This window comes from Pleurodeles waltl, chromosome 4_1 (genome assembly GCF_031143425.1).
Source record: "Pleurodeles waltl isolate 20211129_DDA chromosome 4_1, aPleWal1.hap1.20221129, whole genome shotgun sequence".
Lineage (NCBI taxonomy): Eukaryota > Metazoa > Chordata > Amphibia > Caudata > Salamandridae > Pleurodeles > Pleurodeles waltl.
Window position 1 is genome coordinate 909,425,172 of NC_090442.1, and position 21,458 is coordinate 909,446,629.

General features: G+C 43.3%; 1 protein-coding gene across 2 annotated transcripts in view; it reads right to left on the reverse strand.

The window, feature by feature from the left end:
* The window catches only part of HDAC10 (histone deacetylase 10), a 298,704-nt gene that overhangs the window by 147,480 nt on the left and 129,766 nt on the right, over positions 1–21,458 (reverse strand). For both annotated transcript variants that reach the window (XM_069229661.1, XM_069229660.1), the window contains 4 exons: positions 16,577–16,674; positions 16,394–16,498; positions 16,222–16,290; positions 9,350–9,476 (listed from right to left, as the gene is read on the reverse strand). In XM_069229661.1, the coding sequence (XP_069085762.1) occupies positions 9,350–9,476; positions 16,222–16,290; positions 16,394–16,498; positions 16,577–16,674 (399 nt within the window). The remainder of the gene's footprint in view (positions 1–9,349; positions 9,477–16,221; positions 16,291–16,393; positions 16,499–16,576; positions 16,675–21,458) is intronic.

A 21,458-nucleotide genomic window follows, 5' to 3' on the forward strand; every position in this document is an offset into this window, starting at 1 on the left:
AGCCCCAAATTCCACTGCCCAAATCGTATTGTGGAGACATCAAAATTATCTATCGCAAAACAAACTGGTTTTGTAAGGCAGGCACCTGTGTTTTTGGTCCTGGGTTCGGAGGCCATATAGAGAAACACACTAAACCCAAACATTTCTGGAAACTAGACATTCGGGGGAGTCCACAGAGGTGTGACTTGTGTGGATTCCCCAAAGTTTTCTTACCCAGAATACTCTGCAAAGCTGAAATGTTGAATAAAAACTCTATTTTTCTCGCATTTCTGTCACACAAACTACAGGAATATGCTGGGATCCACAAAATTCCTACCACCCAGTGATTCCTCACCTGTCCTGATAAAAACACTACCCCACTTGAGTGCCTACACCTAGTGCCTGCGTCAGGAATGGATCACCCCAGGGTCAACAGCTGCCTCATGTAAGGACCAACACTGAACGTTGTGTGATCTATTCCTGTCGCGGGCACCAGGCCTACCCACACAAGTGAGGTACCATTTTTATCGGGAGACTTGGGGGAATGCTGGGTGGAAGGAAATTTGTGGCTCCTCTCAGATTCCAGAACTTTCTGTCACCGAAATGTGAGGAAAACGTGTTTTTTTAGCCACATTTTGAGGTTTGCAAAGGATTCTGGGTAACAGAACCAGGTCAGAGCCCCACAAGTCACCCCATTGTGGATTCCCCTAGGTCTCTAGTTTTCAAAAATGCACAGGTTTGGTAGGTTTCCCTATGTGCCGGCTGAGCTAGAGGCCAAAATCTACAGGTAGGCACTTTGCAAAAAACAGCTCTGTTTTCTGTCAAAAAATGGGATGTGTCCACGTTGTGTTTTGGGGCATTTCCTGTCGCGGGCGCTAGGCCTACCCACACAAGGGAGGTATCATTTTTATCGGGAGACTTGGGGGAACGCTGGGTGGAAGGAAATTTGTGGCTCCTCTCAGATTCCAGAACTTTCTGTTACCGAAATGTGATGAAAACGTGTTTTTTTAGCCACATTTTGAGGTTTGCAAAGGATTCTGGGTAACAGAACCTGGTCAGAGCCCCACAAGTCACCCCATCTTGGATTCCCCTAGGTCTCTAGTTTTCAAAAATGCACAGGGTTGGTAGGTTCCCTAGGTGCCGGCTGAGCTAGAGGCCAAAATCTACAGGTAGGCACTTTGCAAAAAAACAGCTCTGTTTTCGGTCAAAAAATGGGATGTGTCCACATTGTGTTTTGGGGCATTTCCTGTCACGGGCGCTAGGCCTACCCACGCAAGTGAGGTATCATTTTTATCGGGAGACTTGGGGAAACATAGAATAGCAAAACAAGTGTTATTGTTCCTTATCTTTCTCTACATTTTGTCCTTCCAAATATAAGAGAGTGTGTAAAAAAGACGTCTATTTGAGAAATGCCCTGCAATTCACATGCTAGTATGGGCACCCCGGAATTCAGAGATGTGCAAATAACCACTGCTCCTCAAAACCTTATCTTGAGCCCATTTTGGAATTTCAAAGGTTTTCTTGATACCTATTTTTCACTCTTCATATTTCAGCAAATGAATTGCTGTATACCCAGTATAGAATGAAAACCAACTGCAGGGTGCAGCTCATTTATTGGCTCTGGGTACCTAGGGTTCTTGATGAACCTACAAGCCCTTTATATCCCCACAACCAGAAGAGTCCAGCAGACATAACGGTATATTGCTTACAAAAATCTGACATCGCAGGAAAAAGTTACAGAGTAAAACACAAAGAAAAATGGCTGTTGTTTTCAGCTCAATTTCAATATTTTTTTTATTTCAGCTGTTATTTTCTGTAGGAAAACCTTGTAGGATCTACACAAATGACCCCTTGCTGAATTCAGAATTTTGTCTACTTTTCAGAAATGTTTAGCTTTCCGGGATCCAGCATTGGTTTTACACCCATTCCTGTCACTAACTGGAAGGAGGCTGAAAGCACCAAAAATAGAAAAAATGGGGTATGTCCCAGTAAAATGCCACATTTGTGTTGAAAAATGTGGTTTTCTGATTCAAGTCTGCCCGTTCCTGAAAGGTGGGAAGATGGTGATTTTAGCACCAGAAACCCTTTGTTGATGCCATTTTCAGGGAAAAAAACACAAGCCTTCTTCGGCAGCCCTTTTTTCCCATTTATTTTTGAAAAAACGAAATTTTCACTGTATTTTGGCTAATTTCGTGGTCTCCTCCAGGGGAAACCAGAAACTCTGGGTACCATTAGAATCCCTAGGATGTTGGAAAAAAAGGACGCAAATTTGGCGTGGATAGCTTATGTGGACAAAAAGTTATGAAGGCCTAAGCGCGAACTACCCCAAATAGCCAAAAAAGGGCTCAGCACTGTGGGGGGAAACGGCCCAGCAGCTAAGGGGTTAAATGAACTGTGTAAGTATTCCAGAATATATCAGAATTAGGAACAAAAATGAAGCACACTTTTGGTTATTTCTGAAGTGCTTTGGAAAAAAATATTTTAATATGATCAAAACAATCATTACACTAGGTGATGCAAATTTCCACACATTTTCGTTTGTGCACTGTATAGTTGTATGATAAACTATATGTCTGTGCAGATGTAATGGTTATTTCAATTGAAAATGTGTTGTCTGTAATGGCAGAGTGCTACCATACCATGCATATTCTGCTCTACGTCTCTCCACACCACTCTGCACTACTCCACTTTACACCACTCCACTGCATAACTCCACACCACTGCACTCTATGCCGCTTCACGCTACGCCTCTTTACTCTACCCTGTACCACTCTACTGTATGCCAATGTACTCTTTGCCACTGCACTCTACACCACTCCAGTCTAGGCCACACCAATCTACTCTGCACAACTCCACTCTACGCCACTATACTTTACGCCATTCTGCAACACTGCACTCTACGTCACTGCACTCTATGCCAATACACTATACACCACTGAAATTTACTTTGACACACTCAACTCTATTCCCCTGCACCACTGCTCTCTAGGACACTGCACTCTACACCACTTTACTCTATGCCACTCTAAGCAACTGCAGACTACCCTGCACCACTATACTCTACCACTTCACTCTGAGCCTCAATCTACTCTATGCCACTACACCACTCTACTCCACTCTGTGCCACTTCACTCTATGCCACTGCAGTATACGCCATTGTACTCTTAAGCACTGCACTCTATGCCAATGCACTCTACACAACTGCACTCTATGCCACTGCACTCTACATCACTGTGCTCTATTCCACTGCTCTCTATGCCACTCTTCTCCACTGCACTCAGACACTACCGTGCAACACTGCACTCTCTGCCACTGAACTATAGGCCACGCTACTCCACTCTACACCACTGCACTCTATGCCACTACACTCTACGGCATTAGACTCTACTCTGCACCACCCTAAGCTGCTCTACATCACTCTACACCACTTCATTCTATGCCACTCAACTCTACTCTGCACTCTACACCACTCGCCATGGCACCCTATGCCACTTAACTCTACTGTGCATTCTACACCACTGTACTCTATGCGACTCAACTCTGGTCTGTGCCACTGCCATCTACGTCACTCAACTCTATGCCATTAGATTCTGCACCACTCTACACCACTCCACTCTACTACACCACTGCATTCTACAATGCTGCATTGTATGCCACTAAATTCAACCCCACTGCAATCAGCGCCACTGCACTCAATGCCATTATAGTCTGCAACACTCAACGCCACTGCACTCTACCCTAGTCCACTCTACGCCACTCCAGTGTATGCTACTCTGCGAGACTCCACGTTATGCCACTCCAATACACAACACTCTGCCACACCACTCCACAACACTCTACTCCACTCTTCGCCATTCCACTCTAAAACACTCCACGTAACTCTCCTCTGAGCCCCTAACCTTAAGCCATGCTGAACAGCAGTCATGCTGGTGTACAACATGGCTAGAACACATTGGCAAAGCCAAAAGCTCTTGCATAGGCGAGACCTATTGCCTTTGTCATTTGCTTGTTTTTCTTGTTGTGTTTCAATACCCCCAGTGAATCTCATCCCAGGTCTATAGGCCGCAGAATTAGGTTACTGTGGAGATGGTGTCTTGAATTTGTCACCAGTATTGCAGCAGAGAATTGCAACTCCATAGCATGTGCTGGAGATCTGCCTGAGGTGGAACTGCAGCAACAGCATAAAAGACTGGCATCAAGGAAAACGTGATTTAACTTGTCTGGGTCAGTAGGGCCTCATTATGACCCTGGTGGTCACCAGACTGCCAGGGTCACGGTCGGACCGCCGCCAAATCGGTGGTCTGACCGCAAAATTACGACTGTGGCGGCGCCGCCATATTTTGGCCACCAGACAGCCTGGTGGTGCCACAGTCCCAATCCACCAGGGCAGTGCTACAAGCACCCCTCTCTTCACCAGAGTTAACATGGCCGTTTCACAGCTATGTAAATGCTGGCGGAGATTGGGGCCCCTGAACTTCCCATGCACTTGACATGGGCAGCGCGGGGGCCCCCCTGGCCAGCCCCGCTGCGCAAACCACTGTCTGCTTTGCAGACAGTGATTTGCGTGACATGTGCTCGTGTACCTGATGCACAACAGCATTGCAGCCACCTCTATTATGAGCCGGCATCAATGTTGTGCGTTTCCCACTGGGCCAGTGGGAAGCACATAATAGGGCTAGCAGGAAGGCTGCCGCACTGGTGGTCTCCTGACCTGCGGGAGTTTGGCAGACGGCCTTTCCAGCAAATATTTTGGCTAAAAAAACATGCAAGAGTAACAGGTTATGGTCTAAGAAAAGGTAAGACTTGGTGAAAAGTGCTGGCTAAGCGGTCGCCATGCACAGTCCCAAACGTGGACTGTTGTCACAGGTGAGGTCTGTGTCAATGTACTGGTTTGTAGACTTGCTGCAACATACCAAGAAAGTAATAGAATAAATCCAAATGTATTGTATATTTTCAGGCCTAGATATTCCTAGTGTTGAAATTGTATCATCAACCACTAGATAGATAGCAATCGTTTTACAGAACAAAAAAACTTTCAGTTTGTATTTAAAGCTATGCCCGAGTGCAGCTCCACAGTTCCAGAGAGAATAAATAGGTCACACATACATATCAAAAGTTAATTTATATTTTAACTGGCTTCAAAGGAATATTTCTGTAAATTGAGTACAAAAGACAACACAAGAATCACAAATACACTAGTTTCTTGAGTTCAATTCCACTCAATGTGACCACAGAATGAGTTTCCAAAAGGTAACTAAGGAGCAACTTGTAGCTTGCCATCATCGTTGAAGTAGCTCTCCAGAGCAAGGCTTAGTTCATTACATCACTCAGAGGGTTTATGCATAGTACAGAAGACAGCACTGCTCATTTCAAAGCCCTTAGAGTGACAATCAGACAAACCAATCTTAGGGCCTCATGCTAACACATTCTGTTAGCCTACGAGGCTCGCAATGACTATCTGTATCTACTCTTAATCTAGCAAAGTCACAAGGAGTTTGGGCATTTTGTAGGCCCCACTGTATCAGTTATGCTCTGTGTGTGAACAACAGGACAGGAAAGGAGAGTGCCAGCAGGAGCCAGAATGGAGTCACCCAAGTGTAGGCTTGCAGGAGCCAGAGATAAGTGTGTGAGTTGGGTGCATTATCACCTCAGGAGCTGAGGCAAGCAGAAGCTAGACCCAGAGCAGAGATCCATTTCTGAGCCTCACTATGTATTCATAATTGTGTGTGTGTTTGTATACCTTTGTGGACATTTGTGTGGCTGTCTATGTTTGGCATTTGAGTCTACGCAATAAACATGGTTACTTCCTTGAAGCTATGTTTGGTGTCAAAGCCCAAAAAGGTGTATGTGACTCCCCATTATACAGCGTTCATCTCTGGCCCAGCTATGTCAGGTAGTGCCATAGTACTGGCCCTGGCATACTGGCTTATTTGCCACACTTGGGGTAATAGGTGCCTATTGGCAGTCCTCCTTGCCAAAGTAAAATTATGACCTACCTAAATTTGTTTAGCACTGGTATAAGAATAGCCTCACTGACTTATTGTGAGCATCCTGATAGTTATGGTGGTGAGCTCTGGTACAGTGGTGTCTCTGTTATCTGTATATTAGAGGCATCCATAGTGTTATGATGAGCATCCATGGCATGTAATTGTAAAGCCCGTAAATTTGAAGCAAATTCTGGGCATTCGAACATGAGAACACTTTAAGAAAATGGTAAGCTGATCGCGGACGACTGCATATTTACTAAGATGAAAACGGGTATTTTGAAGGCAGAAATTATGTTTCTTTCAGAAAAGAAATTTGGGAAATTAAGGTTTGTTTGCCTGAAATGGAAAATGTATTTGATAGAAACATGTTTATTCATAGAAGCTGATATGCTGAAGAATGCAAATTGATTGCATTTCCACAACATATTTAAAGCTGACAGTTGAATGGCTATTCAAGCTGAGTGGGGGAGGCTTACTGCTGTGGTTATATCCTTTGTGCCAGAGTGAGCATGCTGCTTCAGCTGTTATTTCATTAGTCATGTGGTGACATTTCATACTGATAATGCTTCGGCTGACATTTCTGCAGGTAACCCCACATGAAATGTTTCAATGATCATTTCATTAGCATATTATTAATAGATGGTTGCTATTGTATTGTGATCAAATGTGCTCATAGATAGGAATGATTTTCTTTGAGCACAGGTAGCTTTCATAATAGAAAAAGTCTGAGTCCCCTGTGCCACAACAACACTACATTCTATAAAGCTTTCTTCTACAGGACGTATGCAATCTAAATACTCAAATGTGTGTCTGCCTCTGGATCTGCTCTTTCTATAGTAAATTTAATTTGAGCCCTGCTCACTTCATTTACTATGGACACTGCAATCCAAGTCTTGTTTTGAGGCTGTTTGTAGGCCAAGTCTTGTTGCCGCAAAGATGGCAATGACTAAGATTGTGATGGCCCTTAGGAGATATTATACAGTGAAGCAGCAGAACTGTAGGTGAACTTACTAGTGACTCTTTTCGGTCCGTTGCCCAAACCTGACCCAGTCAACGTCAGCATACTGAACTTCAGCAGGCAAAGTAAATAGTTTAGCTTGTATACATCTAAAATGGGGTGGGAGCCCTATTCCTTTTTACCTTACAAGAAAACAGTATGAGTAATATTCCAGTCCCTTTTCTGAAAGCGGAACTGGCATCATTGCTTCTAGAAAGAGAAGATTCACTAACTTCTATAAATGATCTTGGAAAGCAGATCTGGGCAGAGATGGCCTTGATGGAGGCCACTATGAAAACTGTGGAGCACAGTCACACTTCACCACAGAGACAGCCAATCCCATTATCTGGCTCCAGTGATAATAGAAGAGACTATGTTTTCCTCACTGTGGTATAGTGGACCTCTGGTGATGGCACAGAGGCGGGTGGCTGATTCCAGGAAAGTCACTGGGACTTCTAGGCTACAGGTAAAGCTGCCAGAGCATGTTTGTTCTTTCTGAAAGATCTCCTCTTTGACTTCAGATTCCCTCAGGAAGATGAGAATCCCTACTGGTCCCCTTTGTCTTGAAAGCTTAATTGGCATTTGCTGTTTCAAAAGGAGTGGATGGTCTTGGTTGTGCCATGTTTCCTTGTCTGTGCCTATCTTGACCTAATGGAAGACCTCACTCAGTAAGAGATCAAACAAGTACTGCCCATGAAAGTGGAGGTGGTCTACCTGTTGAAATTGTGCCACACACCTGGCCACAATAGTGTTGCCCCATATCAGGGAGAGGTCACAGGACTAGTAGATATTTTCATATTTCAACTGAAGACACTTAGACTCCTTGTCCACATAGAAGCAAAATTCCTTATCCTTCAGGAAAGTAGTCATCCCTAAAATAGGCTTCAGATGTTTTAAAAGATTAGACTGTTTTCAGAAGCCCAATAAGTGTTGTCCAAGGACTTCCAGAATACATTCCCTAGAAAGGGGTTTAGTGTTTTCTTTACATCTTATATGCCTGCTTAATGGCCAGTCTGAGCTTCAGAGGAGGACCATCATCATACAGGTCTCCTGGCCTCCTCATTCTCCAGCAGGACTTCTGTGTCTTTAAAGGGCAGCGCTTCCAAAACCTTGGGTTTGGACATTGGTTACAGGTCTTCATAGTTTCCAGTCTTACTGTAGGTGTCATTTTGTAGTTAGCTAAAGCATACCCTCTTGAAAAGAGTTCTGGGAGTTGGTTTCAAGGAGGTGTGTAACACCCACCCCTAAAAGTCTGGCTGGGACAATAAGGATTGGGATTGGCAACTGAATCAAGTCTGGGGGCACGGGGTCAATCTGGGGTTCCAGTGCATAATAGGGCTGGTCTTCAGGAGATGTGACAAGGTCATCAAAAGCAGGAATAGGGATGGCAGGAGCTCTTTCCACAACTGGTGGAGCCTTCTATGGAGTAGGCAGAAACTGAGCAAGCAGTGGAGGCTGAAGAATCAGGGAAGACTTCCCAGCCCACACTCACAGCACACATGAAGGAACACATGCGGTACAGTAGATTGACAACAGCAATTAGTCAGAGCTTGAGCTGTAGCCCAACAAAAGGAGGGAAGAATTTAATAACTCCAGATCTGATGGATAAGATGATTTAGGTATGTATCCATCATTACGTTCTGTACTGGGGATGGAGGGATGGACTGAAAGACAGGGGGTAGTCCAAAGGAAACAGAATCACTAGAAGAATAGACTCTTGTGTGCTCTAGAGCTGCAACAAATGGACTGTGGTCCACTCGTATTCCGCCAAGATCAGAATTGTCAGAGAGGATAGTTGAGAGGAAATATATATAATAGATCAAGAGAGCCCATGGCAAGGTCCAAAGTTAGAAACTTACTGAGCATGAGAGACAGGTCCTGAAAAACGCCATATGGCATAAGAAAGGGTCTTGCCTATTACAACAAACACACATGAAAGGGGTGTGTGCTGCTCAGGATTCATGTATGCTCGCTACTGTTTGGCAAAACAATTAATTCACAATTACAGAAGCAACTTTTGGTCATACTATTATGTGGTAGGGTGAAACAATAATACTGGGAAAGAGACAAGATGCAAAAGTACAATTGATATGCGCCACTTTAAACCTTGTAAAAATAAGACGAAATATGTATAGTTGTCATTAACAATGTAATGAGTGTCATCGAAAGATTGATCTAAACATAACCACAAGCCTTTTACAATAATTTAAAAACCCGCCAAAAAGAGCCATTCCTTGCTCTGAGCCAATGCTAGAGAATATGGTACATGACTACAAATGTTTTCAGATACACACTATCGATGTTCTATTGCCCAGCTCATGTATTTCATTGTTATAACCTTAAACATAAGAAATGTAAATTCAATACCATAAAGCTAGCATTTTACCTTGTTCCAAGGGACATTGATGTTGAATCCAGTTCCTTTTCCCTTACCAATGGCATCATATTCAGACTCCCTAAGATTTGGCCAGAATTCTTGATGTTGGTAGCGATGCCAGGAGAAATACAGAACACTGCATTAGGAAAAATCATAAAATATTATGCTAAGCAGAATTCCAGCATAGTACACATTTTAGGCTTGAAAAATAAAATCTTCAGATACTGTATCTCTACAATCGTTTATTGTATCAACACATTTAACAATGAGTTATACTAAACCCGGTTTTCCTGGAGGGTCTCTGGTGAGGAATAAAGCAATGGGTGAGCTGTGTTCTAAAAGAAAATGGGCTTCGGGGTTTTCTTAATGCTGGGCAGTTTCGGTTCTTTTTGTGATTAGCTTTTTCCGAGTTTAGGCTAAAGGTACAATAATGATGTGCTCCCTATGACAGACCCCTATATTCTAGCAAAACCATTAAGAGACACGTTGTTGTGTACTTGTGTGTTTTCATGATTTTTGATGTATTAGTTCTGTCCCCATTAGTGTTCATGTAAGGCTTACTTTGAAGCTCTCTTTTCAGACATTCCAGAGCACTGGAGAGGTCAGCCAAGATGATGGAATCTAATCACATATAAGACGATATATCCTATTCAACATTCCGCAGTTAGCATCCAATTTTTCAAGGTGTTCTGCTGAAGGCCAGCCTGAACAACTCTGTTTAGGTGATTCATGAAAGCACTGGTAGTTGGTTCATTCTTCGCACCCAGAATGAGGCTATTCTCAATCAAGTCCGTATACAATTACCCGCTTGAAAACCCATTGTTTTATCAAATGTGGAGTCGTGGAGTGCAGGTTTGTTGCTGCCAGTTTATCGCAAATACGTTTTTGCTTCAGCAGGGCCTTTGTGCTGTGCAGAAAACAGTTTCCCAACAAACTCTGTACATACACAGCTCAAACTAGAAATGTATTTTCCTGAATTCAGGTACTTCCTAAAAACCTCATTATTCAGCGTACTTTTGTTTTCTTACACCTACACAAAATTCCCACCACCACTGGAACTTATCTATCAGGTCAGTCATCTAGGAAAAGTCATCATCTTAACTATTCAGGCTCCTCAGGAGACCGCAGAATCATCTGAGGCTTTATCACTACACCCCAGCACCTTGGATGATGATGGCTTCCTCTAGCACACATCTCTATGCTGGCACAGTGACTGCCCTTTTACAGTCAGATGGCACCATTATTCTCTCCCACCATAACCCAACTCAAAGTGCTCGGAGGTTACTGCATGATATTATGCAAGGGTTTGGGACAAAAACCCAATTAAATTAAAGAAAATAATACATAACATGATAACTGCATCTACCATGAGACAGCTGAGCACTTGCTAAGCTGCTTTCAAGCTCTTGCATTTACGTAAATTGAGACACATTCGGACAGTTTTGTAAACCATGCAGGTTGCGAGCTCCCTTCTTCGGAAGAAATATGTAAATACCGTTGCAGTGATCAAGGTATGCGGTTAACGAGTTTCTAGTCAGCACGACAGTGTAGAATTTGAAGAAACCTGAAGATTTTCACTCAATGAAAGCTGCACTCTGAGCGCCTGGTGCTTTCCTGGTCCTCTGGTTCACATTTGAATAGCAAGGGAATGTTGGTGCCACTGGCGTACATTAGGACGTCCGCCTGGTACTGTTCTAAGAAGTGTGCCAAAGAGAGAGCGCTTACATATCAAAGAGTGGGCACTCCCCATGACACCACACAAGTTGATGATTCCAGTACCTTGCTTTCTCAATGCCATCGATCCTAGATATTCAATTTGCTTCGGAAGCACATGCTTGTCGAAATGAGTTTAAGGGGGTATACTCTGCATCTGAGACCCGAAAATGGGGCAATCTGACATAGTTTTATCCTGCCATGCTAAAACGGGGGGACCAGAGCAGATGAGATTAGAATTTTTAACATACTCAGATATGGAAGGTGCTGTGTACCCTACGTTGTAGATTTAATGATGCCGAATGAAGCAATACATCAAGCGGTGTACTGTCAATTTTGTGTTTCTTGGCACAACATCAGACCATTATGCAAAGGACAAAATCAACTGAGAAAGTTTAACTTATTACTCTCAATCTTCTCTCCCACATTCCCACAATCCCACACCTCCACGAGACTAAAACACAACCCCTTCAGAGCATTTAACTGTTCTTAGTCTTCAAATACACACTTTACTTCCACAGCAAAGGTGCAGTATTTCCTGACTTTATGTCCTTGAAAGTGCTTCTCTACGAATATGACAGTTGCACCTTGTGAAACTGCAGTGCAGTGCCTCCATGCTCATCTCAGCATGCAGTGACCTCCACCATTGTGGGGGTAGGACGGTTACCCACGGTGGGGGGCCTCAACAACAGGGAACAAGATACCCGAATATGTATGAGACTGCTGTTCTGCGAATAGGTTAGGTGTGCAGATGCCTCCTTTCTCCCATGTACCATGTTAATTTGTGTGTATTCCAAAGGAGATACAGTTTACAGGTTGGTGGATAATAACTGCAGTTTACTTGTAGCAGATAACTGGTTGACTCGAGAGGATAAATGCCACACACAGCACCACTCTAAGCCCTCAGGATGTAAAGTGGGTTATCTGCGCTGGAACCGTGCACCAATGGCTTTGGAAGGGGTAAAGGTAAAGCTAGTTGGACCGTTGGTAAATACATCTGTAATAGGGTAGTGAATTGAGATAAAACTACATCAGTCCTGTGGAAAAAAGCCAGAATGGAATTTGATACAAGCTGGTTCGGTTTGAAGCCTGGTGCCCACGAAATGCAACTTAGTGTAGGTAAAGGAAGACACACAAACTGTCATGTTCACTTTTCTCCTATTTATTAGGCGAAGGTCATTTATCTTGTTATAATCCAACGGTGGGTTTCAAGCAAGGAAGTCACAACGTTGGTGCCTGTGTGCAAGTACAACGGCCAATTCAAACTCATGAACCCACCTAATGTTTCGAGCAAATCAAGCATGACCACAAATGGCAAACTTCTCTAATAATTCACCCAATCTTGGCTGAAGAAACAATTAATGAGGTTGCCGGTAGTAACAAGAGTGGATACTGCAGTGTTAATGTTTCTACTTTGTATAAAGCATGTCTTATGAAAGAAATTCCACTAAACTGAAGGCAGACAACAAGGAGCTTTAAGGGGCAGCAAACATAACCATAACAGGAAGCACATCAGGTACGGAGAGAAACAAGCATTTGCAGTGCAAAAAGTCTCACATTAGTGAGAGTTAGAGCTGTTGGCATTGTAAATGATAATGAAAACCTCACGGTTGGGACCTTATAAATATTTAGCCATGCACCACATTAAAGCTTTATCAGAACTAAACTGTGTTTGTGCATTCCTTCATACACTTGGTATTAGACTGTAATGGTCTGAACAGACCCTAAGGAGCACCACAGTAAAATAGTATTTGGAAGAAACATGGTCCTGTAACCATATATTCAGCCCAACAGGGCATAATTACATAAAAAATGATACAGAACATTGCAGTGTAACCATATAATCAGCCTCTTAAGGGCATACAGTATTACACAGTTTAAGGCCTAGAAGGACTTTAAAATATCATTTAACTGCGGAGTCAGTGGCACAAGGGTGCAGTGCCGCATGTTGTTACTACATGTCCCCGTAGAGTCAACAGCAGAAGGTGAAGTACCATTGGTCGTGGCTAAATTTCCCTGTAGAGTCAACAGCAGAAGGTGAAGTACCATTGGTCATGGCTGAATTTCCCTGTAGAGTTAACAGCAGAAGGTGAAGTACCATTGGTCGTGGCTGAATTTCCCTGTAGAGTCAACAGCAGAAGGTGCAGTACCACTGGTTGTGGCTAGATGTCCCTGTGGAGCCAAAAGCACACCGAGTACAGTGTCACAGAACAGTGCCGGAACTTCTTATGATGTCAGAAGCTCAGAATGTTCCTTCAAACCCGGAAATGGCTGGATAAGTACCAGGTCCTCAATGAAATGGCTAAAATATTTAGCCATGCTGTACATTAAACCTTTATCTGAAATGAACTGTGTTCAGGCATACATTAAACCCTTATCAGAAATAGACTGTTTGTGCATTAGCAGAAGGTGCAATACCACTGGCCATGACTAGATGTCCCTGTAGAGCCAAATGAGTTAGTAGTGCCCGGGGGAGATAATCATCCTTCAGCCCTTGGAGAGCATAGTACATTACACATGTGCAGGCCAAGCAAGGCAGTCAGAATATTATTACAAACAAGGCCCTTAGAACACAAACTCCTCTCACCTGTAAAAACAAAAATTCCAGCTATAAGAGAGGTTAAATAGGCATTGAATGGTGGAAGAGTGTATGATTTTTGGGCCTCCTCTAACCTAATGTGACCCACAGGATGTCTCAGACAGAAAGAGCACATTGTTCTGAATGTTTTGGTGGTGGTCCCATTGTCGTAGGGCCGCCAAAGGCTGAGTTATGGCCAAAAATGTGTTCTAAAAGGAATGCCTACAAAGCATTATGGGTGAGTTTGCATAAATTAAACCTTTATCAGAAATAAACTGGGCAATGGCACTGGTCATGGCTAGATGCCCCTGTGGAGCCTGAGTTAGTAGTGCCTTGGAGCAATAATCATCCTTCAGCCCTTGGAGAGCATAGTGCATTACACATTTGTAGGCCGAGCAAGACCCTCAGAACACAAACCCCTCATAGATCTAAAAACAAACCTTCCACCTATAGCAGAGGTTAAATATGCATTGGATGGTGGAAGAGGTTATGATTTATGGACCCCCTCTAACCTACTGTGACCCACAATATGTCCTGGACAGAAAGAGCACATAGATCTGAATATTTTGGTGGTGACCCCATTGCCCTAGGACCACCACAGGCTGAGTTATGGGCAAAAATGTGTTGTAAAAGGAATGCCTGCAAAGCATTATGGGGTTAGTTTCCCCAAGTACAATGAATATTGTAGTATTGGCTCTCACACTGTGCAGGGAAAGCCACTGTTGAGGATTCATTCCTGGGTCGATTTTATGCTATATAAAGCCACAAAAAATGTACGAAACATGCTCACAACACAACTACTTGTATTTACTGACTGTAAAGTAAGGGCCAAGTGAAGGGCAAATGCAGAAAACGAACCGCACGCATGAACACGAGTGCTTGAACATTACTTGAACATTACGTGCATGTATCAAAGCACCACCAAAAGAACTCTTGTCCTTAAATCACACTCAAGACAAGCTCTTACCAAAGTCCTCATATGTTTGTGACATTTTCTGTGCACTTACCTTGACACCAAAGCTCCTAGCACTCTAACCCGCAAATAATACAAAAACAAGACCAGAAAACAAATAAACCAAAATTGGACACATCACCCTCGAATACACTGAAAAGAAGATATTACCATGCTCACAATCCACTTAGGGCAGTGGCCTAGATTGGATAACATGCTATCATTCTAATGCCCTACTCATATCATTATACTAAAGACTGGCAATTCAGTGAAAGCACGATCCAGCCTTCCAGTCGGAGTACAACCTGTTTGATGAAACTCCTCTGTAAGTACTACTGTATGTAAACAAACCACCTCAACATTTTGCCCTGGCCACAAAAGTGGAAATCTCCTGCTGGCGGAAGGTGTTAAAGATAAATTGATCGCTAGGTAAAAAAATTACAATAACAAAACTATGGGTTGTCATTTGCTTATCCCAAGTGGTTGCACTGTGAGCTTTCCGTATCTGAGAACATATTGTTGTTTCTAGCCTTAGGGACGTATGGGAATGAAACCAGAGTCCAAACGCGGAAAACGAACCGCACGCGTGAACACGAGTGCTTACTGACAAACATGAGAGGCAAGAAACAAAGAAAAAATATTCCATTCAAGCAACAGAAAACCATTCCAGGAGTAATTTAACTGTACTTGGCCGGTACTCCTCAGCCAAGTACAGGAAGTGACGTATCGGCTGCCAAACCAGTTAGGAGACAGCAAAACAAGAGCAACACTGCCTTCAACATATGGTAAGCAGCAGGCAGGAGCAAAGTCCTCTATTCCATCCAACAGGTTTTGCAGACAGCGCATGCCTGCCATCTAGGCTCAACCTAAAAAGCCTCAGTACGGATATCAGACCAGAATGTCTAAACTGTTAGACATAAAAAACAGACTGCGCGGCAGGCTGCACTGTGCATTTCTTCGTTAGTAGAAACAATTAAACAGAATTGTCCAGCAATGTAGTAGGAAGGGCCTTGCTAAGCACAGTCCTGCTAGCCTGGGTTTGGTGCCAGGCCAATGACACTATAGGGCTGTGCATTAAAAAATGTAATCCTTTGACAGTATCTCACCAAGGAGAACCTCTCATTTTCTCCACTGTGGCTAATGAAAAACGAAATAAAAAGAGGTCTTTTACACTTACTTAGCACTTTAGTACTTGCAAATACGTCAGGTACCAGGTGCCTTTGTTAGCCTGATTTACATTGTTTCACAGAATGGGGAACAAGAGTTAACAGTATTTGCACTTGTTTGGACAGACAATCTCCATATTTTGATAAATTAACATTTGCTCTTATTTCTGGTTAGTGGAAAATACAGGAACAAAACATGAGTAAACTCAATTTGTGTTCTGCGCATCAGCAAGTGTAAAAATGGGTGCAAAAGCTAGTAACATCCATTTATGCACGACTACTTATGTCGAAATAACCCGACATGAGTCACATTTTGAACTCCAAGAACATAAAATATATATTAGCACACTAAGTTTTGTCAAAAAAATGCACATGTTGGGTTTCAGGCCGACGAATGGCCAGATTTGAACATTTAGAACAGGTCTTAAAAATCATTACAATTAAAGCACAATTTGAAAGTGAGCTACAGTACCTGGGATCCTCTTCAAAGATGTACTGAATTCCTTGTCCATGGTGAATATCCCAGTCAACAATCAGAACTCTGCAAAACACAGGAGAGTTATGTATACAATCTAGGAGTTCAACTGCCTAAGAGAAGATTTCAAACTTTAGTAAAAAGAGTGAAAAAAGTCAGATATAGTCACCTCTGAAGGTTATATTTCTTTTTGGCATATTCTGCAGCAATAGCAACATTGTTAAACAGGCAAAACCCGTTGCTTTCATTGCGCTGACTGTGGTGACCTGGGGGCCTTGGAGAAGAAACGATGAATTAGGTGCTGGTACAATTCACAAAACACAAGAATTCCAGACACTAACCTGAGCCTTACCGGACTAGAGCCATTCCATTGCGCACTTCACCCGACATCACGGAGTCGACGAGCTGCAGGACGCCTCCCGCAGCCAGCTTGGCACAACGATATGATTTCTAGGAAAATAATATATACCGGAAATCAGAAAACGTTTTAATTCTTTAAATAACGTACGCAGCAGGCTGATTATAACACAAAGCAAGTTCAATTCAAACACGGGAACATTTTTTGTATTCTTTAAAAAATGTAAACATACAGCGATTTTGCTGGCAATGTAAGGCTACCCAGAAGCAAACAGTAAAGCCCACCAACACCGAGGAGCTCTCAGAGCGAAGTACCAGGCAGCGAACGGGCCTCAGCACCGATGCTAATGGAGCTCCACAGGGGGCAGAGGTGTGCATAGGCGCAAGGGTGAGGCCAGGTAAGATCACACTGTAGAGAGGGCGGAGAGAGGTGCGCTGTGAAGAAGGTAGGAGCAGTGGCATGGAGCTGAGCTGGCACGGCCTGGAGCTGAGCTGGCGTGGCATGGAGCTGAGCTGGCACGGCATGGAGCTGAGCTGGCGTGGCATGGAGCTGAGCTGGCGTGGCATGGAGCTGAGCTGGCGTGGCATGGAGCTGAGCTGGCACGGCATGGAGCTGAGCTGGCGTGGCATGGAGCTGAGCTGGCGTGGCATGGAGCTGAGCTGGCGTGGCATGGAGCTGAGCTGGCGTGGCATGGAGCTGAGCTGGCACGGCATGGAGCTGAGCTGGCGTGGCATGGAGCTGAGCTGGCGTGGCATGGAGCTGAGCTGGCGTGGCATGGAGCTGAGCTGGCACGGCATTTGCAGACATAGCAGGCATGGTGGTGGGCAGGTTTTGGGATTCATGTTGGAAGCTTCAGTGTAAGAGGGCAAAAGAAAGCCAAATAGAAGGTCTGTCTATGGCAGACCTGAGCCGTATTCCAAGATGGGTGTTCTTGTTGGTCCAAGTAGCGAGTTCAGGTCCATGGTCTTGAAGGGTAGTGAGCAGTGTGCAGACACAGGGGTACAAGACATTTAGGTGAATTCTTTCCCTACCTCTGTGGCTTTGTGGCAATTGTGGAAGGTGGATAATGTGAGAGAAAAGTCTGCAATATGAATTCAGGCAGTTGACACTCTAGTCTAGTGTATATGAAGAAACAAGTACGGAGATTATACCTTTTACCGTACTGAAGGAGTACACTGAATAAAGAAAAAGAGAACTCTAGCAAGAAAGATGTATCTGGGCTGCTTAATCAACAATACATCATCAATCTGTATTGAAAAAAAAAAAACTTATTTTATAATGCAACTAACATTATAATTGTTTTATGTCAGTGATACCCATTTGTGAACCCCATATAAGTTGAGTGTATACACGGATCATCAGCACAATGATTACACATTTCTTCTATTAGCATTTATAATTTTACAAATTCTACATCTTAAAATCAGTGGTCACAAGCACATTACCCTTGTAAATATCGAAGTTGACATAATAGGATGGCCAGACCTACATCTTTGGTCGGGAGCCTCAGTATATACAGGTAATCTGTTCTCCCAGAGTCCTAATGGCTATCTGAAAAACACTTCTTAGCTACTACATTCCTGGTGATCGCCGCCTTGTGAATAGTTGACACTTTTTGGCTACTGGTTCTGGCCTCCTCAGGACACATCACAGGAGTGTGTAATCATTTGAGAGATGAAAGGAATACAAATTGAGCTATACCACTCATCAGAGTACGACTAAAGTTTATATATATAGGATACCAGGTGGTCTAAATCTAGTAAAGCTGTACAGTGTGGCCGGTAGGGTGACAAAATGGTGCCAGGTCCTGAGTTGCAGAGATTAATACAGACCACTAAACTGCCAAGCACTGGCAACTGAAACATGCCAGTGTGAGTATTGGGGTGGAAGGGCCTGTCCACTGTGGGCTTTTGCCATGACTCAACAGTATACATATATATAATCCAAGCTAAAGGCACAACATTGTCAAGAAACATCTTGCTCTCAAGTGTATGCAAACAGGTAATTGCCTCGTAGGCCCCATTAGGTGAGTGTATCGAAGCTCCACCAAAGGGACCCTTGTCCTTAAATCACACTCAAGACAGGTTTTTATCAAAGTCCTCATACGTTTGGTATCAAGGCGAGTGCACAAAAACTGTCACAGAGCTCCTGGCACTCTCTAACTTGCAAATAATACAAAAACAAGACCAGGAAACTAATAAGCTCAGTATAGTGTGTTATCCAAAAAAAAGCAAAATTGGACACATCACCCTCGAACACACTAAAAGAAGATATTACCATGCTGTCAATCCACAGAAGGGCAGTGGGCTAGACTGGCTGACATTCTATCATACTACTGCCCTGCTCATCTCATTATAATAAAGACTGGCTAGTCGGTGAAAGCACAATCCAGACCTCTAGTCTCGTACAACCTGTTTGATAAAACTCCTCTATAAGGACTACTGTATGTAAACAAACTACCTGAACATTTTCCCCTGGCCACAAAAGTGGTAATCTCCTGCTGGCAGAAGGTGTTGAAGATAAATTGATGGGTAGGTACAAAGACTACAATAATGCTACGTGGGTGGTCAGTTGGTTATCCCAAGTGGTTGCAGTGCCAGCTTTTCATACCCGAGAATATGTTGTTATTTCCAGATTGGTGAATGTATGGGAATGGAACCATAGTCGTCACAGACCTGTTGTCCGAAATCCGCCTCTGTAAGTTGGTACTCAAGTATTTCCAACTTAATCAAGCCTAAGGTCACACCTTTCGGTCACATACAGCATCCAAGATTTTAACTCATTTGAAGCAAAGCTGAATACTGACAACCTGAAAACCTAGAGAGTGTTATGAGTATACTTAATTCAAATTAATTACACTGTGGAACTTTTTGTAATACTTGAAGAAAAACGATGAGAGAGATGTCAGCACCCAGACAAAAAGGGAGTGGACAAAAGTCTAAACTGCACTTGAAAAAGTGACTATTTCGGCTAAGCTCTAGCTTCTCTAGTTTAACTTTCTGCTTTGAGTGTATTGGAAACCTGAATGCATGAGGGACATGCAGAACAAAGCTAACCCCAAATTGCCTCAGATGTTCTGAGACACTATATGGGCATGTCTAGTGATCTAAACATACCATAGGGGAGATTGTGCGCACTCTGTCAGCTGGAGTAGGTTTCCAGATTGCACTGGACCCCTAGGCAACCAATATGGACTGGTTAATGACCTGGATCTTGCCTGAGGTACCAAGATGCTGATCAATTTGACGTTCTTTTATCCAAAAGAGATCTGTTGAGATACTGGAGGGCTACAACAGCTCCAAAGGTGGGATAATCCCTGAGAGGCACGAACAGATATTGATGAACTGAAGCACCAAATGAGGGGTTATGGTGGCAAACTTGAAAAAATTAGGAGCCATTGGTGAGAACACTTCATACAGAACCTTATATGTTGGGAATGCCACTGTCTTCGCCCGCACTAATACTGTTAGTAAACATATACGACCAAAGGCCATGTACCAATGCTCTCAAGCTAACTCTGTGATTATATCTATTGTGTCAGAGTTAACTAATTATTGTGTTATTGCAAATGATGTCCAGTTGCAAGCAACTGCTAAACGGTGATTATGTTTGTACTTTCTTGAAAAGTTTGATTTTAAAATGTCTATATGACTAAAGCACCTGTGAGGCTTAATATTTATTTGTAACAGGTTGTAATACCTTATAATATAACACAGATTGAGGATAATTAGAAGTCAATAGTGCTTGTCATGTAGCCTGGCAAAGGTGCCACAAAAATCATTTTACAAAAAACAAGGAATACATGTACAGGGAGTGCAGAATTATTAGGCAAATGAGTATTTTGACCACATCATCCTCTTTATGCATGTTGTCTTGCTCCAAGCTGTATAGGCTCGAAAGCCTACTACCAATTAAGCATATTAGGTGATGTGCATCTCTGTAATGAGAAGGGGTGTGGTCTAATGACATCAACACCCTATATCAGGTGTGCATAATTATTAGGCAACTTCCTTTCCTTTGGCAAAATGGGTCAAAAGAAGGACTTGACAGGCTCAGAAAAGTCAAAAATAGTGAGATATCTTGCAGAGGGATGCAGCACTCTTAAAATTGCAAAGCTTCTGAAGCGTGATCATCGAACAATCAAGCGTTTCATTCAAAATAGTCAACAGGGTCGCAAGAAGCGTGTGGAAAAACCAAGGCGCAAAATAACTGCCCATGAACTGAGAAAAGTCAAGCGTGCAGCCGCCACGATGCCACGATGCCACTTGCCACCAGTTTGGCCATATTTCAGAGCTGCAACATCACTGGAGTGCCCAAAAGCACAAGGTGTGCAATACTCAGAGACATGGCCAAGGTAAGAAAGGCTGAAAGACGACCACCACTGAACAAGACACACAAGCTGAAACGTCAAGACTGGGCCAAGAAATATCTCAAGACTGATTTTTCTAAGGTTTTATGGACTGATGAAATGAGAGTGAGTCTTGATGGGCCAGATGGATGGGCCCGTGGCTGAATTGGTAAAGGGCAGAGAGCTCCAGTCTTACTCAGACGCCAGCAAGGTTGAGGTGGAGTACTGGTTTAGGCTGGTATCATCAAAGATGAGCTTGTGGGGCCTTTTCGGGTTGAGGATGGAGTCAAGCTCAACTCCCAGTCCTACTGCCAGTTCCTGGAAGACACCTTCTTCAAGCAGTGGTATAGGAAGAAGTCTGCATCCTTCAAGAAAAACATGATTTTCATGCAGGACAATGCTCCATCACACGCGTCCAAGTACTCCACAGCGTGGCTGGCAAGAAAGGGTATAAAAGAAGGAAATCTAATGACATGGCCTCCTTGTTCACCTGATCTGAACCCCATTGAGAACCTGTGGTCCATCATC